General features: G+C 36.0%; 1 protein-coding gene across 51 annotated transcripts in view; it reads right to left on the reverse strand.

Moving 5' to 3' along the window:
- Nucleotides 1-18,811, reverse strand: part of SUPT20H (SPT20 homolog, SAGA complex component) — a 50,413-nt gene that overhangs the window by 15,346 nt on the left and 16,256 nt on the right. For all 51 annotated transcript variants that reach the window (XM_063714716.1, XM_024257668.3, XM_024257659.3 and 48 more), the window contains 10 exon segments: nucleotides 15,905-16,021; nucleotides 15,734-15,787; nucleotides 8,762-8,901; nucleotides 7,050-7,206; nucleotides 6,900-6,956; nucleotides 5,083-5,154; nucleotides 3,460-3,617; nucleotides 2,101-2,127; nucleotides 1,513-1,545; nucleotides 630-747 (listed from right to left, as the gene is read on the reverse strand). In XM_063714716.1, the coding sequence (XP_063570786.1) occupies nucleotides 630-747; nucleotides 1,513-1,545; nucleotides 2,101-2,127; nucleotides 3,460-3,617; nucleotides 5,083-5,154; nucleotides 6,900-6,956; nucleotides 7,050-7,206; nucleotides 8,762-8,901; nucleotides 15,734-15,787; nucleotides 15,905-16,021 (933 nt within the window).

Here is an 18,811-nt window from a genome sequence, read left to right on the forward strand (position 1 = left end):
TGGGAAGAGAGAGTTTTAGGGAGAAAGGCAGAGGAGTAAGATGAAAGCAAAGCTTCCACCCTTCCATACATATCTATTAAAGGAAAATAATAGCTGTTGAAGCCAAATGACTAGAACACAGGTGTTCATTATAATTTTCCTTTTATCTTTGTGTACATTTAAAAATCATGTTATAAAGAGTTAAATAATAATTTTAAAAAAAAGTAAAAGTAAAAACAAAACTAAACTGTACCCCCGCTCCTCAAAAAATGATTTTTTTTTTTTTTTTTGAGATGGAGTCTTGCTCTGTTGCCCAGGCTGGAGTGCAGTGGCGCTATCTCGGCTCACTGAAACCTCCACTTCCGGGGTTCAAGAGATTCTCCTGTCTCAGCCTCCTGAGTGGCTGGGATTACAGGTGTATGCCACCATGCCCAGCTAATTTTTGTATTTTTAGTAGAGACGGGGTTGCACCATATTGGTCAGGCTGGTCTCGAACTCCTGACCTCAGGTGATCTACCCACCTTGGCCTCCCAAAGTGTTGGGATTACAGGCATGAGCCACTGTGCCTAGCCTCAGAAAATGATTCTTAACATTTCTCAGATTACTTGTGAAACAACTGGGCACAAAGAAGTAACATTAATGAAACACACTTCTGTTTCTTTCCCTGGAGAAACCTGACTCAGACTGGCTGAGCCACTGGAGCTGTGTGACATCTTGACCGGACATTTGGCTTCATTCTGGACTAATTCTTGGTACTGATTGACTACCCTAAAATATCAGGAGAAAACAGGTAAAGATTAGAAAACCTGTTTTAAACACAAATTTATTTTATAGGAAAGAATAATGACTATTAATGGCAAAAAGAAAGTTCTATCAAAATTAACATAAATATTAAAAATTAGGCAATTTATCTTTGTGTTAAAAGTACATATTTTTAAACTATTCAATGACAAATTGTCCAAAACATTGTGCTAAATAACAATCTAAAGATATACTTTCAATATCTTATTTCTAATATAGAAATTACAGGGATTACTTAAGTAATAAGCAGCCAAAGAAAATACTCAATTCCTTTCTTAGATTCTGATTAAAGTATTATCTAGAAATCATCTTCCTTAGCTACAATAGATATGTCTAAGTTTTCTTATTTAAAACAAAACTATACTTTAAACATTACTTTTATTTTCTTAATTCTATGAAAAAAAACCTAGGTATTATAAACTTTGGAAAAATGCATTTAAGTCCCCGAAAAATCTCATCCCATGAAAAGAACCATTCTTAGTAGTTTGGTGTATCACAAGCTTTCAAATATTTTTCTAGAATCAATAAGATTTTAAAGTTGGAAAGGACCTTAGAGGTTTTATTGTCCAATGCCCTAATTTTACAACAGGGGCCCATAAATATTAAACCGTGTAAATATGGTTAATAGCATAACCAAAATCAAAGTTTTTAACTCCTAGTATTCTCTATCCTATAAGGGTGAAAAATTTTTCATATCCATCCTGACCAAAATAGAGATGCAAATATTTTTACCTCTCAGCATCGGTCTTTGATCCAATAATGAACCTAAAATGTTTAAGGAAAAAAAAGGGGAGAAAAGTATTAGGTAAGAGTTGTCTTAAGAAGGCTTGGGATTACTTTTGAAATCTTCCATGTTTTAGTCACAGTAATATAAACTGGTATTAAATCTACCAAGATATGAAAAAAAATTTTTTTAATGCATTTAAACATATGAAACAATGACTAAGTTTTGCATGCATTATGAAACAATGTGAATAATTTGGTTGATTTAATTAAGTGAGATTTCTTTTGGCACAAAATTTATTTATTAAAACATAATCTGGGCTGAAAGTTACCAAGTGCTATATACCCTTACAACTACTGATCCTAAAGCAAAATCACTGAACTACCATGTGCAAAGGTCTTTGGCCTTCCTCTCACTTTAACCTACGATTTTAGAAGTTACTATTAACGTCTACATAACAGATCCTTAGAATATATTTCAAACAAGGTATACATATTTATCACCGATTCAAATAAAGTATCTTTAGCAAGTCTTTTTAAAGAGTTTGATATTTATTTAATTTCTTAACAGATTAAAATAGTTTATTTTTTAATTACCAGTTTGAATGATCATCTGTGGACGAGCTGAAATATAAAATGTAAAAAAAAGCTTAGTCAATGCAGCTCAAACTTTAACTTCATAGTTTATTAAATAAAGTATTTTATGAATACGGAAGAATGACTGGAAGATAATAAACCATGCAGCTACTCTGATGCAAAGGTAAAAAATTCAATTCTCTTCCTGTCAAACAAATTAGTCATTTGGCTCTAGAGACTAATTTTTTCACAAAAGAACATGTATCACCCTTGTGTTCTATAAAAATAAGTTAATAAATTCAAAATGGCCAATGTATGTTGTCTTTAAGTGAAAAGATTTTTTTAAATATAAATAATCAATATTGGGTACTATATTCACTACCTGGGTGATGGGATCAGCAGACACCCACACCTTAGCATCATAAATATACCCCTGTAACAAACCTGCACACATACCCCTATATCTAAAATAAAAATAAAGAAAAAAAATGGATTCCTTAGAAATGCATGCTGAGGATTCAGAAATAAACTGTTGTGATGTCTATAACTTAAAAAAAAAAAAGAAGAAAATGCATGTAATCAAAATATCTGATCCTTTTACAATAATAAAAACTGGTCATGTGAAAAAACAAGCTGAGGATTCCCTGTTATTTCATTTCATTGATTTTTACCTAAATATTGATGGGGTTGCTCTTTAAAATCCACCTTTCTACTGTAGTTTCAATTAGTATTTTGTGTAAGTAAAGGCTTTACAATTAACATAGACCTGGCCCCCATCCTTTTCTGCTGAGCTTCTTTCTTCTTTTTTTCAAAACAGAAAATTGATTTTTCAAATCAATTTGATTAAAAAACCAAACAAATAGTAAAGCAAAATAAACTAAATACTGACAGTACCAAATATATGTAGTGCATACATTTTGGAAGATCATCTATATTTTTATGTATTAATATGTAGGGCCAATAACTACAATAAGCATTGAGTCTGTGTCCTTACATGCAGTGCCAAAATACCAAGCATCTTTTTACATTTATAGTAAACTTGCTTCATATTTAAACACACTATTGACCAAACACTTCATGTTCACAGGTTAAAGTCCTAAGTGCCATAAACATATAAAGAAGGATATCACAGGAATAGCCTTCAAAACAAGCATAAAAATTATACCACAGCTTTTTTTATTTTTAATAACTCTTGAGCAACATGGTAACTACGACTTAAGTTTACTTAGGTCTACTGCCAAATCTAATTGTTACATTTAACTAATAAGTGAGTTCCCAAAGAGAAATTTTTATTCATTAATGGTTCATCAGTAGTTACTAGATAAATTCTTGGTGGCTTTTTTTTTTTTTTTTCAGTTACTTGTATTTAACAGAACTCACTGTGATGGAGACATCTGGCTGTCACTTTCTTCATCTGCTTTACATGGCTGTATTTTACCATAGTAAAGTGGATCTCCAAGCGACTGCAAGATGGTCAGCTTTGTTTTCTGATACTGAGTACTAGCTTCACATTCAAATACATAATCATCTTTTACATCCTGAAAAATGCATAGCACCTCAAATAAATACCTTCACAAGTAGGCAGGCAATAAGAACTAGTAAAAATCAGGAATAAATGATACAGTAACATGTATCTGACGATAGGAAGACACACAGCACTTAGGCTACAAAGATATTTAAGTCTGCCTATGAGAATTAAAGCACAGCACGGTTCTTTTCCTAAAAACTATATGGGCACTCAGCATGCATTTAGTAAAGCATTAACATATACTATGAAGTATGAACACATATGTAACAATATTAATACATTATTAAATACATTATTAGACATATTGATATACATATTGGAAATAATAACAACGAACATTAATCAAACACTGTTCTCAGCACTCTACAGGGACTGAAAGCTCCACCGTATTTTCATGGTTGGCACTGTTATTATTTCGTATTGGAAGTCAGGGAATTAAGCAAAGAGAGGTTAAATGAATTGCCTAGGGTCACACAGGGAGTTAGCAGTCTATCCCTAAGCTTGCATCCCTGATCCTCATGCTGCCGTGCCCGTTTATGCTCAGGAGGGCAGTACAGGATTCTTTTTTACATGGTACTCTGGGAATGAGAGTTCAGATGGCAGGTTTAATCAAGCTTAATATGGCAGAATTTCATACTAGATATATGAATTGCAAATATTAAATAATATTAAAAGGATAAAACTTTCAAAAGCAGATCTATTTATCATTTGTCTGCTTTTGCTATCACACACACAAAACATCTCCCAACATTTCACTCCCAGAGTTCACCTAATTTAAATACTACACCTATTTCTCTCTTTTTAAGACATTATTATTGCAATTAGGAAAACTTATAAAGAACACTTCTGTTAAAAGACATCCTTAGAAGAATTTATTAATTTGAAACAAAACAAATCAAACTACCAATACGCAAACCAAAAGTAAAAATGAAGTTCTTCATTAAAATTGCTCTTTAAGGCCGGGCACAGTGGCTCATGCCTGTAATCCCAGCACTTTGGGAGGCCAACGTGGGCGGATGACCTGAGATCGGGAGTTCGAGACCAGCCTGGCCAACATGGCGAAACCCTGTCTCTACTAAAAATACAAAAATTAGCCAGGTGTGGTGGCAGGTGCCTGTAATCCTAGCTACTCAGGAGGCTGAGGCAGGAGAATTGCTCGAACCTGGGAAGTGGAGGAGGTTGCAGTGAGCCAAGATCGCACCTCCAGCCTGGGAGATAAGAGCCAAACTCCATCTCAAAAAATTAAAATAAAATAAAAATAAAAAATAAAAATAAAAAATTGCTGTTTAAAATGCAAAGCATACTCTGATAAACAAAATAGTTGTTTCTTCTTGTAATAAACCGAACTCGCAGAAAGTAATTTAAAAAAGAAAAAAGGTCCCAAACTAATGGCAATTGCACTTTATGTTTAATAAATTCAGAGGCCAGATTAGAAATGGCATAATTAGAAACAGAGACAGGCAATGATTACTTACATGGGCTGGCCAGACTGTTGGCTGTGAGTCATCAGATTTGATAGACTTTTCCACTTTAGCATACTTCTCCACCTAAACAATCAAATCAAGAAATACCACATAAAATAGAATCCATATCAGATAAAATGGAATCAGTATTCTGATCAAAGAGAAGAAACTAGGTAACTTGACAATACAATATACTTGTTAGCGCAAGAATTCTTAAATTACCGGTATCAACTACTTATGCTTAAGCAGTTTAAAAGTCTTCTGATGTGTTTAAAACAACTTTAATAATACCAAACCAAATAAATAAGTGTTAATAAACACAGCTGCTTTTCTAGACAGTGCCTCTTCATTTTTTTTGTCCATAAGCTGATATGTTTTTCCTTTAGAGCTTCTCCTTCAGGAAAATTGGAATGTCAGAGAGATAAGGATAAGGATCTTTTCCTTTTGGCAGGGCTTTTCTTGAAATAAAAGCGGTCATGTAACAGTGGGGACAAAACTAAGGGAGACTAGGGAAGGTAAAATATTAAAGCTGATCAAATTTTTTGAACCTTTTCCACTTTCTAGTCAGACTTGACCATATATTCTGTACATGTCCTAGGCATCTGTGTGAGTCAAATGTTATTACCTTACTGGCAACCACGATCTTAAGAGTAATTTAGACTTACCTGGGGCACCTATTAAAAATACAGATTTTCATGTCTGTCCCTTAGAAATCCTAAGTAGATTTTGAGTAGGGCTTGAAATCTCTGTTTAACTGATATCCTAGGTGATTTTTCTGATTAAGCTAGACTGAGAAGCTTTGAGGGCAACTGCTACTCAATGTGTGGTCCACGGACCCCAGCATCACATAACCTAGGAGCTTGTGAGAACTGCATCTTAGCGCCTCAGACTTGCTGAATAGCAATCTACAATTTAACAAGCTCTCCAGCTGATTCGTAAGGACATTAAAGTTTGGGAAGTACTCCAGCCTGTCCTCCAAAGCTAAATTCCACCCTTCAGTATTTACACTGAAATTCTATTATCAGGCCATGTTCCTTGAAGAACTGCACATAAGCTACCAAAAGATAATATGGCTTACTTCCTTGAGTTGTATACACTTTAGAACTGACTTCTAAAAACTACTGCTGCTTCTGGCTTTGTGCTTTGCGTAATTTTTTTTAAAATCAGAAACAGTAAGAATAATGCATGTGCTAGCATGGAAAGGGTGCAACAGAAGAACAAATCTGAAAATAAAGAGTTGAGTGAATATAACAAAGAACAGAGGAGAAAGAAAAACACAGGATCACTCATCAAAATATCCCTTTTCTGTCTTCAACCATTTATAGTTCATGTATATTATGGATCAATAAAGAATACAACCCAATGTTCCTAATCTTGGTTACTTCTCTAGTATTATTAATCTTTATTTTATTTTATTTCAAATAGTATTATTAATCTTCAAATTTAACCAGTTTGAGGAAACAAGCACCATTAGGAAATTTTGATGAAATATTATCAAAAAAAAGAGAGATTTCACGTGATTATGTAATATGCACTGTATTTTTCCACATTTTAAAATTGTTTTGTTTACTATTCCTGTTCCAAACAACTATATTAAGGGGTTATGTTCTTTCAACTTAATGTGAAAAAAGAACAATACACAGCTTCTAAAAATCATTTTTCAATGTTTTTTGAAATAAATCGTGTCGTTTTTAAAAAATTTGTTTAGAGTATGATCTAAATCACTTTGTTTTTAAAATAAGTTTTTTTTGTTTTCTCAAGGTATAAGCAACCGAATGGCAAAACTTACAAACTTTATATGAAAAAAAGTAATTCATGAACTGACTTACATCTACTTCAGAAGGTATGGCCAAATTACAGGGACTCCGTTTCCACATATCTACACACTGAAAAATTAAAAACAATATAAATATATTGAAAATGCTAAATAAGATAGGCTTTTGGGCATAATAAGCTTCATTTAAAATATATATACTTACATTTCCTGCCTTAGAAATTTTGAGGTCATAATGCTGACCTGCTTTTCTTTCCTTTCTTTTTTGTAAGAAATCAAGTAACCTCAGCTGAGGAGGAGGTGGACAATGAGATAGATCTTGCTGCCGATTCAGAGAGGATCTGGAATACCTCTTGAAACACCTGAAATATTAAGAAATTTGAACTAAACAGCACTAATAAAAGAAACTCATAATATATGTGAGTTGAAACTAGTCAGTGCTGAATATGTACAAATCATGTTTATAGAACACTGCCACATGCCAAGCACAGTCCTAGGAACTAGGACTAGGTGAAATAAAAATGAATAAGACAAACAAAATTCCCATCACCACAGAGCTATCAAGTCCAGAGGGGGAGGAGACATTCACAAGTACACAGATAAAATAATTTCAGATTTCAGATACCAAGAAAGCAGTAAGAGAAACAAAAGAGTACTGTGGAGAGTATGGGATAAGGAGGGCAACATTAGGGAAGGGAAGGGGGAGAGGGAGGGGAGGAAAAGAGTCTGAAAAAATGACATGTGAGCTGAGACAGGAATGATGAGAAGGAACTAGCTATGGAAAGATGGGGGTGAAGGGGATAACTTCCAGTTTTGGGTACAGGTATGTAAGACTCTGGAAGTTGCCACCTCTTCCTAACAAGTAAAAAGCTGAATAAACAAAAAAATTGACGATTCTTCTTAGATCCATCAAAGAGATGTGGTCACAAGTCAAACCACTGCCCCAAACTTGGAGAAACCAATAGGCAAATGCAGACCATCATGGCTTGCTGAAGCAGAAACCCATTAGCACAAACCTCCTCAGGAACCAGTGCCAGGGTAGGGAACCTCAAGTATAACTGATGAATTGCTGGAGGCCTAGTGTGGACATGTCTGAGAGATTCAAAACTCCAGGGGGATCTAGTCACTGGGAGCCCCCAGACTTTTGGTGGGTTTATCTCCAGGAGCTCAAAGAGGTTCTCACAGTGACTACTGGGGAAAAATCCCCTCATGTTTCCCATGGAGGGTGGGGAAAAGAAAATATTCTGAAAGATCAGGGAATGACTATTTGAAGAGACATTTTTAAAAGATGCTGAGGTAGGAATAAGCTTGGTTTGTTTCAAAAACAAAAGGTAGGTGTGCCTAGATTCAGTTTATAACTGACTTCTAAAAACTATGATCATATTTTCTCAAATCTCGAAATTACAAATTCTTTCCTTAAAAGCAGGATTAACGACAATTAAATCATTCATTCATTATTAGGAAAATAATGAAAAAATTATTCTTTTTGTTCATATTTGATCTCAGCCTCTTTACCTTTTTGGCAAACAGACTATAAACTTAGAAAAAGTTTATTCTTTAAAAGACTGCAGAAAATGCATCAGTTCAATCTAAAGCATAGAGCATTTAAAAAAATAATAATACTATACAAAAAAATATAATACGAGACCATTAAGAATCCTATTTTCAAAAAGAAAAAGAAAATCAGAGGCTGGTGCAGTTGGTCATGCTTGTATTCCCAGCTGTTTGGGAAGCCAAAGTGGGAGGATCCCTTGAGGCCAAGAGTTCCAGACTAGCCTGGGCAACAAAGAGAGACCCCATCTCTACCCTTCCCCACCAAAATCGGAGCAACCATATCCTGGAGGGAAAAGATACTATAAATAGCAAAATTTACAGCTACTTGTGTCTTTTGGTTCACCCTTCCACAAAGGCAATTACCGTTTCATTGGGCGAGTGTTCATCTTTTGCTTGTTATAGAGCAGTCTGTTTGCAGTACAGGTGACTGCTATAGAAGGATCAAGACAGAGTGGTTCAGCTGTAGCTAGGATGAGCTGGCTCTCAAGCAAAAGTTTGTCTTCCTGAAATGTGTAAGAGCATATGTCAATACCAGATTTAAGATTTTCAAATATGTAATCATACATTGCACTTAATCTAGAAATATTCCCTGGAATTCTAATAAGGACTACAGTAAAATATGGTATTTCAAGTTCCAATATTAGTGTGCACGTAAACTTTTAGAAACCAGACAGCATAAAGAAACTTCTAATGGAAATTCAATGCAGGTATACCTCGTTTTATTGTGGTTTGCAAATATCGCACTTTTTACATATTGAAGATCTGTGGCAATTTTGCACTGAGCAAGGCTATCAGCGTCATTTTCCCAACAGCACACACTTATTTTGTGTCTGTGTCACGTTTTGGTAATTTTCTCTGTATCTCAAACTTTTTCATTATTATTAAATCTATTATGGTGATCTGTGATATTCAATGTGTACTTAATCAAGAAATGATGTATGTTCTCTGACAGCTTCACTGATCCACCACTCCCCAGTGTGGGATCTCCCCTGTCTTTCTCCTTCTTCTCAGGACTTCTTACTTCTAGAAACATTATAATATTTAAATTAGGCAAAAAATGGCCTCTTAGTGTTCAAGTGAAAGGAAGAGTCACACATCTCTCATTTTAAATCCAAAGCTAAAAATGATTAAGCTTAGTGAGAAAGGCCTATAAACAGCTACAACAGGCCAAAAGCTAGGCCTCTGGTACCAAACAGTTAGCTAAGTTGTGAATGTAAAGGAAAAGTTCATAAAGGAAATTAAAAGTGCTACTACAGTGAATATCCATAACAGATAAAAAAGCAAAACAGCCTTATTGCTGATACAGAGGAAGTTTTAATGGTCTGGATAGAAGACCAAACTAGTTGCAACATTTCCTTCAGCCAAAGCCTAATCCAGAGCAAATTCCAACTCTCTTCAATTCTATGATGTGAGAGACGTGAGGAAGCTGCAGAAGAAAAGTTTGAAGCAGAAAAATGGTTCATGAGGGTTACGAGTAGAAGCTGTCTCCATAACACAAAAGTGCAAGGTGAGGCAACGAGTACTGATACACAAACTGCAACAAGTTATGCAGAAGATCTAAGATAACTGATGAAGGTGGTTACCTTAAACAACAGATTTTCAAATTAAACAAGACAGCCTTATATTAGAAGAATATGCCATCCAGAACTTTCATAGCTAGAGAGAAGTCAATGTCTGGCTTCAAAGCTTCAAAGAACAGGCTGACTCTCTTGTTGGGGTTAATGCAGCTGATGACTTGATGCTGAAGCCAATGCTTATCTGACCATTCTGAAAATCCTACAATCCTTAAGAATTACTACTCTATCAGTGCTCTATAAATGGAACAATCAAAGCCTGGATGACAGCACATCTGTTTACCGCATGTTTTACTGAATATTTTAAGGCCACTGTAGAGACCTACTGCTCAGAAAAAAAAAGATTCTTTCAAAAATATTACTGCTCATTAACAATGGCCTTGTCACCCAAGAGCTCTGATGGAGATGTACAAGGGGATTAATGTTTTCATAGCTGCCAATACAATATCCACTCTGCAGCCTATGGATCAAGGACTAATTTTGACTTTCAAGTCTTAATATTTAAAAAATATATTTTGTAAGGTTTAGCTGCCATAGAAAGTGATTCCTCTGATGGATCTGGGCAAAGTAAATTAAAAACTTTCTGGAAAGGATTTGCCATTGTAGATGTCACTAAGAATATGCATGATTCATGGGAGGAGGTCAAAATAGAAACATTAATATGAGTTTGGGAAAAGTTGATTCCAATCTTCATGGATGACTCTGAGGGGTTCAAGACTTCAGGACAAGAAATCACTGCAGATGTGGTGATAGCAAGAGAACTACAATTAGAAGTAGAGAGCCTGAAGATGTGACTGAATTGCTACAATCTCATGATCAAACTCGAATGGATGAGTTGCTTCTTATGGATGACCATATGAAGTGTTTTTTTTTTTTTTTTTTTTTTTTTTGAGTCAGAGTCTCCCTCTGTCACCCAGGCTAGAGTGCAATGGTGTGATCTCGGCTCACTGCAACCTTCGCCTCCTGGGTTCAAGCAATTATTGAATTGCTACTCGGCCTAAGCCTCCCGAGTAGCTGGGATTACAGGCACCTGCCACCATGCCCAGCTAATTTTTATATTTTTAGTAGAGACAGGGTTTCCCCATATTGGCCAGGCTGGTCTCGAACTCCTGACCTCGTGATCCGCCTGCTTCGGCCTCCCAAAAGTGCTGGGATTATAGGCACAAGCCACGGCACCCGGCAAAAGTGGTGTGGTTTCTTGAGATAGACTCTATTCCTGGCTGTGAACATTGTTGAAATGACAACATAATATTTAGACTATTACATAAACTTATTTGATAATGCAGCAGCAACAGGGTTTTAGAGGACTAACTCCAATTCTGAAAGAAGTTCTACTGTAGGGTAAAACTGTATCACATGCTATAGAGAACTCTTTCATGAAAGAAACAATCAATGGGGCAAACTTCACTGCTGTCTTTTAAAAAACTGCCACTGCCATCTCAATCTGTCAGATCCTGATCTGTCAGCAGTCATTAATATCCAGGCAATACCTTCCAGAAGCAAAAAGACTATGACTCCCTAAAGGTTCAGATGATCATTAGCATTTTTTAGCAATAAAGTATTTTTGAATTAATGTATATAGATTTTTTTTTAAACATAATGCTATGGCACCCTTAATAGACTACAATACAGTTGACTCCTGAACAACATGGATTTGAACTATGCAGGTCCACTTACACTGGAGTTTTTTTTTTTTTTTTCTTTTTTTTTTTTGAGACGGAGCCTTGCTCTGTCACCAGGCTGGAGTGCAGTGGTGCGATCTCAGCTCACCGCAACCTCCACCTCCTAGGTTCAAGCAATTCTCCTGCCTCAGCTTCCTGAGTAGCTGGGACTACAAGTGCACACCACCATGTCCAGCTAATTTTTGTATTTTTAGACACGGGGTTCCACCATGTTGGCCAGGATTGTCTCGATCTCCTGCCCTCATGATCTGCCCGCCTTAGCCTCCCAAAGTACTGGAATTACAGGTGTGAGCCACTGCGCCCAGCTAGGAGATTTTTTTCAATACAAGTTACACTGAGTGTGCGTGCCTCTTCTGCCTCCCCTTCCATCTTCTTTATCTCTTTGTACCCCTGAGACAGCAAGATGAACTTTTCCTCTTCCTCCTCCTTGGCCTACTCAATGTGAAGATGATGAGGATGAAGACCTTTAATATGATACACTTATTGAACAGTAAACATATTTTCTCTTACGATTTTCTTAATAATGTTTTCTTTTCTCTAACAATTAATTGTAAGAATACAGAGCACAATACATATAACATACAAAATACATGTTAATTGACAGGCATGGTGGCTCACATCTGTAATCCCAGTACTTTGGGAGTCCGAGGCTGGCAGATCGCTTGAGCTCAGGAGTTCGAGATCAGCCTGGGCAACACAGTGAAATCCTGTCTCTACCAAAAATAAAAAAATTAGCTGGGCATGTTGGCATGCACCTATAGTCCCAGCTACTCAGGAGGCCGAGGTGGGAGGATCACTTGAGCCTAGGAGGCAGAGGTTGCAGTGAGCTGAGATTGTGCCAATGCACTGCAACCTGAGTTGCAACCTGACTCCGCCTCAAAAAAAAAAAAAAAAAAAAATCCAGTAAGGCTTCCCAGCCAACAGTAGGTATTAGTAGTTAAGTATTAGAGGAGTCAGAAGTTATACATGGGTTTTTGACTGCACAAGGGCCACTGCCCCTAACCTCTGTGTTGTTCAAGGTCAACTATATAGTGTAAATGTAACCTTTTTATATACTAGGAAACCAAAAAGTTCATGTGACTTGCTTTATTGCAGTATTTGCTTTATGGCAGTACTCTGGAATCAAACCCACAATAACTCTGAGATATGCCTATAATTTGTAGAGGATGGAATGGTCAGGTTGTAAGAGTGGCTACTCATTAATTCAAGAAACTATCTGAGCACCTATGATGTGTTAGGCACCTTTCCAGGAACTGGGGATAAGATAGTGAGCAAAACAAAATCCTCTGCTCTCACAAAACCTATAGGGTCATAAAGGGTTCATGGCATTTTTCAGTAACTGTGAAGTAACAGTCCTATCCTATACTCAACTTAACTACATTACAAGAATAAAAATGACTCTGCTAATATTGTGTGAACTCTATATACCCAATTCCAAACATACAGGCTCTTTACTATTATCACATAACATACTTTACTGAATCCTATTATTTTGCTTAAACTCTGAAATATCTTGATAGCTAAGGCTATTTTTTTTTAAAAGTGAATCAATTAATAATATTGCTAAATAAGAATTTGTTAGAATTAACCAGTTGCTTTCTCATGTCCATTAACTAGATCTGGCTGGTTTCTTCCTCATTGTGTCACGTAAGAGTTTATTTTATTCACTGAATTCCTATAAACTGCTAGTTACAACTAGTGGCTTGATTTAATATGGGCTGTTTTTTTTTTTTTTTGGACAAGAGTTCTTTATTGGTGCTATGACTACTGTGTGTACTGTCTCTTGCATCAAACCAGGAGGTACACAATAATTGACTGTCCCATCTTCAATCAGTGGGTTTAATCAGATTTCTACATTATAAAATTTCCCATTAACCTATCATCTAATGGTTTTCACATCCAAGAATTACTGCTGTCTAGATTCATTACTTCATTAAGACTTTCAAACTTTTATTTTTTAAAAGTCTATCATTTCTTTTGCACCTATTAGCTGGAAATTTTCCTAAGAATTTTCCCTCAGTTACTTGGCTGCCTAAAATACAGTTCATAACAAGAAGGGCAGGATAAATATTATATTCTCTCCTTTATCAATCTTCAGAGTAAGAAACTGATGCCCTAGCAAACTCTGATGGTAATCAATGAGTTTTTCTGTTTTCTAATATTCTTTTAATAGCTTTTAATCTTTTTTGTAGATGACAACATTATAGCCCAAACCAAAACACAATACTTGGTAGTTACTGATGAACTGAAGCTAAGTTTATAATCACGTGTCATGAAAGGATAACTACCATTACTGATATTTTCTTTTGACTTAGTAATTATTCCTCACTATAGTCAGACAACTGAACACTTTTGTGAGTGGGCATCTCATATACAAGGGGTCTTTAAAAAGTTTATGAAAAATGAGTATTAAGAAAAAACTATACATAGGTTTCAAAACTTTTTGCACCAAAATAAATATGTACTAAGCTGTTATAACATGTCTGAACAGAACCTAGTTTGAAACACTAAGAAGGATAAGACATCAGTTTGAAAACAGCCTCTACCAGAGCAACATGAATTCTGCTAAAACTGAAGCAAGAACAAACATCAAATTGACGGTGAAGCTTGAGTGGAAGAATCGTGAAATCATTGATGCTTTTTGAAATGTTTATGAGAAGAATACCTCAAAGAAAGCAGCAGTTTACAAATGGGTAATTTGTTTTAAGAAGGGACAAGACTATGTTGAAGACGAAGCCTGCAGCAGCAGATCATCCACATCAATTTACGAGAAAAAAAATTCATTTTGTTTGTAACCTAATTGAAGAGGACCAATGATTAACAGCAGAAACAATTGCCAACACTATAGGCATCTCAACTGGTTCAGCCTGAACAATTTTGACGAAAAATTAAAGTTGAGTAAACTTTTCCACTTGATGGGTGCCAAAACCACTGCATCCCGATCAGCTGCAAAAGCAGAGCTTTCAATAGAAATTTTCAACAAGTAGGACCAAGTTACTAAAGCATTCTTTCCAGTATAATCCTGAAGATAGTAAAGCACAATTAAGACAATGGCCACCAAGAGGCAGAAGTGATTCAGTTAAGGCAAAAGCAGACAGATGAAGAGCAAAGATCATGGAAACAGTTTTCTGGGATGCTCAAGACATTTTGCTTGTTGACTTTCTGAAGGAACAAAGAATGATAACATGCTTATTTTGAGTGTTTTGAGAAAGTTAGCCAAAGCTTCAGCAGAAAAATGCCTGGGAAAGCTTCACTGGAGTCGTTCTGCACCACAATGCCTCTGCTCATTCCTCTCATCAAAAAAGAGAAATTCTGTAAGAGTTTTGATGGGAAACCATTAGGTATGCACCTTACAGTCCAGATTCGGCTCCTTCTGACTTCTTTTTGTTTCCTAATCTTAAAAAAAAAAATGCTTAAAAAGTACCCATTTTTCTTCAGTTAATAATGTAAAAAAGATTGCATTGATATGGTTCAGTTCCCAGGACCCTCAGTTCTTTAGGGGTGGACTAAATAAATGGTTGATATCATTTACAAGCATCTTGAACTTGATGGAGCTTATATTGAGAAGAAAAGTTTATATTTTTTATTATTATAATTCCAGTTTTCCACAAACTTTCTGAAGTCCCCTCATATATCACTGAGCCAGAACTGGAGGGTTAACTGGTTATTCTCAGGGGTGAGAGTTCCCCTCACTTCAAGGCAACCAGTATAAATGGCAAAGAAAGATAGGCTAGGCTAGGTTTAGAAACTTGAATTATTAAAAAAAAAAAAAATCAGTATCTATTTTAACCATGGTAAAAACAAAACATTTCTGTTTGAGAGGAGATAAAGAACTAAGTTTTATCTCATTGAATATATTAGGCCAGCTTGACCCTAAAATGATCTTAGGCAACTTGAGGGATTACTACACATATAAAGAGACCCTTAACTTCTAGATCTCATAAAGGAATACCAGCTTTTCACATAAAGCATCAAACTTAATTATTGAATAAAAATAAGCAGAAATCACTTTTGCTTAATGATAAGTTTTTTTCATCCTATATTTTCCCTGTTTAAGATTAAAAAACAAAACAACTAACCTGGGTCCATTTGTGGTTATCACTTGTTATTGAATGTACATCACAAATTAAAGTCTAGAAGAAATAAAAATTTAAAAAACTCATTAATCTATGCACAAACATATGAAGAATTCGATAAATAAAACTCCCAACTAAAATCTAAAATAGTATTTCTTAATTAAACATCCTTACCTGCATTGTTGGACGTAAGAGAATGTGCCGACTTTGGTAACCAGGAGATTTCATGTTACTGGACTGCCTGTAGTCACGTATTTCTGCTATGACACATCCGCAATGAAAAATATTAACCTGTTTGGGTAAAAATACGTAAATGTCATTTTTTTTTCAAAAGCCTAAATAAGTGGGTTTATATCAAACATTTCGCATTCTTTACATTCATGCAACATTTCTGGCCACTCATGTATGTACTCTTCAGTAGATTTCCTTGGTAGATTTAACAGTATGTAAACCTTTTCAGAGGAAGTATTTTATGTTCATCACTATGACACAAGAAGCAATTTAAAACTATTTAATAGTTTCTAATTATAGATTGACTTTGGCATCTACCAAGTCAACAGTTTGACTTTTGGCATTTACATACTATTATGTTACAGATCCTTGGAACTGCTGTTCTTCTGCAGCTCACTGGCTTACTGTTACATTTTGCTAACTCTGTCATTACTATAAAGTTTATCATTGTTATAAATTGCCAACCAACCTTGCCAGTGTTTCAGCTTCTAGATATAACTTCTATATTTGCTCTGCTAAAATTTTCAGAAATATAATCTTTGCCCTTAGCCTTTATTAATAAGAGGGAAGCTAAATATAAAATTCATATGAAAAATAGTTTTTCAGGCCGGGCGCAGTAGCTCACGCCTGTAATCCCAGCTTTGGGAGGCCGAGGCAGGTGGATCACAAGGTCAGGAGATCGAGACCATCCTGGCTAACATGGTGAAACCCCGTCTCTACTAAAAATACAAAAAAATTAGCTGGCTAACATGGTGAAACCCCGTCTCTACTAAAAATACAAAAAAGTTAGCTGGGTGTGGTGGTGAACGCCTGTAGTCCCAGCTACTCAGGAGGCTGAGGCAGGAGAATGGCATGAACCCGGGAGGTGGAGCTTGCAGTGAGCCAAGATTGGGCCACTGCATTCCAGCCTGGGTGACAGAGTGAGACTCCATCTCAAAAAAAAAAAAAAAAGAAAAATAGTTTTTCAGTTCTTTCTATGCTCAAATGTAAGAACTATTATCACTGAAGTCTTGCTAGTTATGACTTGCCATGGTCACTCATAGTATGTTTTCCACCCATTCAGAACTTTTAGTGGGTACTGTGGTCTCCATGTTTTGTCATTCTTATTGTCATTCTTTTTAATAAATATTTACTGAGCAACTACAATGTGTACTATGTGCTAGGCACTATCCAGGTACAGCTTCACAGATACAGTAGTCAGATAACATTTGCTCTCAGTTGTGGGAGGACAGGCAATAAACATAAACAGAACAAAGTAATTTTAGATAGTGATGAATTCTATAAAGGAAATCAAATAGGGAAGGGCTAATCTGGATTGTATGTGCAGATAGAAACCTTAGGTTTTACCTAAGATCTGAATCACAAGAAAGGGCCAGACACTTCAGGGACAGATCATTCCAGACAGAGGGAATAACACATGAGAAGTTCTTACTGTAGGAACAAGCTTGGAGTGTTTTATTGTGGAAATGAGACAAGGATGGTTGGAATGCCGTGAGTGAGGATGAGATTTAGAAGACGAAGACAAACAGGAAAGCAAGGGTTTTCTTCAGAGCACTGGGCACGACCATGTATCTTAAAGAGAGACTGGCATTTGCTGATGGACTGAATGTGGAAGGTGAGGACAGGGTCATCTGTTAGACTGAAGAGACTGGTGATAAAACTGGTTTGGGAGGTAAAATAAAGTTCTGTTTTTGTCATGTTAAATTTGAGGAACCTATTATATATCCAAGTAAATATGTAAGTTAGGAGCTTGGTGGAACGGCCATGGTGAGGCATATAAGCAATAGACTAAGTAACATTTTAAAAACCCATGAAACTGGCTGAAATCATTCAGGGAGAATATTACTACAGAAAAACAGAGGGCCAAGGACTGAACCTGAAAACACACATGTTTATGGACGGAACAGGGATTATAGTAAAAAAGACCGAAGGATTAGAGAAGGCAGAGGAAAACCAGGAAAATGATGTCTCAGAAGTCAACAGAAAGGCATTTCAAGCAGGACGTAGTTATATCCACTGATCTTTGCTAAGAGGCCAATTAAGAAGAGAACAGAAAAGTGACCAATTATTCAGTATATGAAGATCACTGGTAACTGACAAACACAGCCTCTGCAGAACAACGTCATGATGCCAAATGAGATAGGTGGTGGAAAGAATGGGATGTGCAAAAGAGGGAATGACTATAAATTCTTTGAGTAGCGTTGCTGTCAAGAGTAACAAGAGCAGTAGTTGAAGAAGGACATGAGGTCAAGAGAAGATTTTTTTTTTTTTAATTTGAGACATACAGGTTAAGTATCCTTTATCTGAAGTGCTTCAGACCAGAAGCATTTCGGAGTTGGAAATATTTGCATAATACTTAGGTTAAGCAGCCCTAATCAAAAAACCTGAAATCGGAAATGTTCCAATTAGCATTTCTTTTAAGTGTCAGTCAGTGCTCAGATTTTGGAACACTGTGGATTTCAAATTTTCAGATTTGAGATGCTCAACCTGTAACACAGTATGCTTGCATTCTGCATTTAATAGAGAAAGAGAAATAGAAAAAAAGAGAGGTTATAATTTTAAGTCCTTGAGAAGGAAGGGGAGGATCCAGAAAACAAGTGGAGGGGATGGACGTCTATAAACAGTATACATCAACTATTTTAACGGGAAGGCAGGCAGATATGAAGAGAGAGGTAGGGATGCTAGTCGACTGGTGCTAGGAGGAAACGAGAGTTCTCATGTGATGTCTTCTTTTTCCTCAGTAGAGTACACAGTATGGCTGGAGTTAAGTTAAGGCAGTAAGAAGAAAGTAGAACAGGGCAAGGGAGTGCTTACCTAGGCAAGCTATGAACAGAAGTACAGATGTAAAGG

Source organism: Pongo abelii, chromosome 14 (genome assembly GCF_028885655.2).
Source record: "Pongo abelii isolate AG06213 chromosome 14, NHGRI_mPonAbe1-v2.0_pri, whole genome shotgun sequence".
Classification (NCBI taxonomy): Eukaryota; Metazoa; Chordata; class Mammalia; order Primates; family Hominidae; genus Pongo; species Pongo abelii.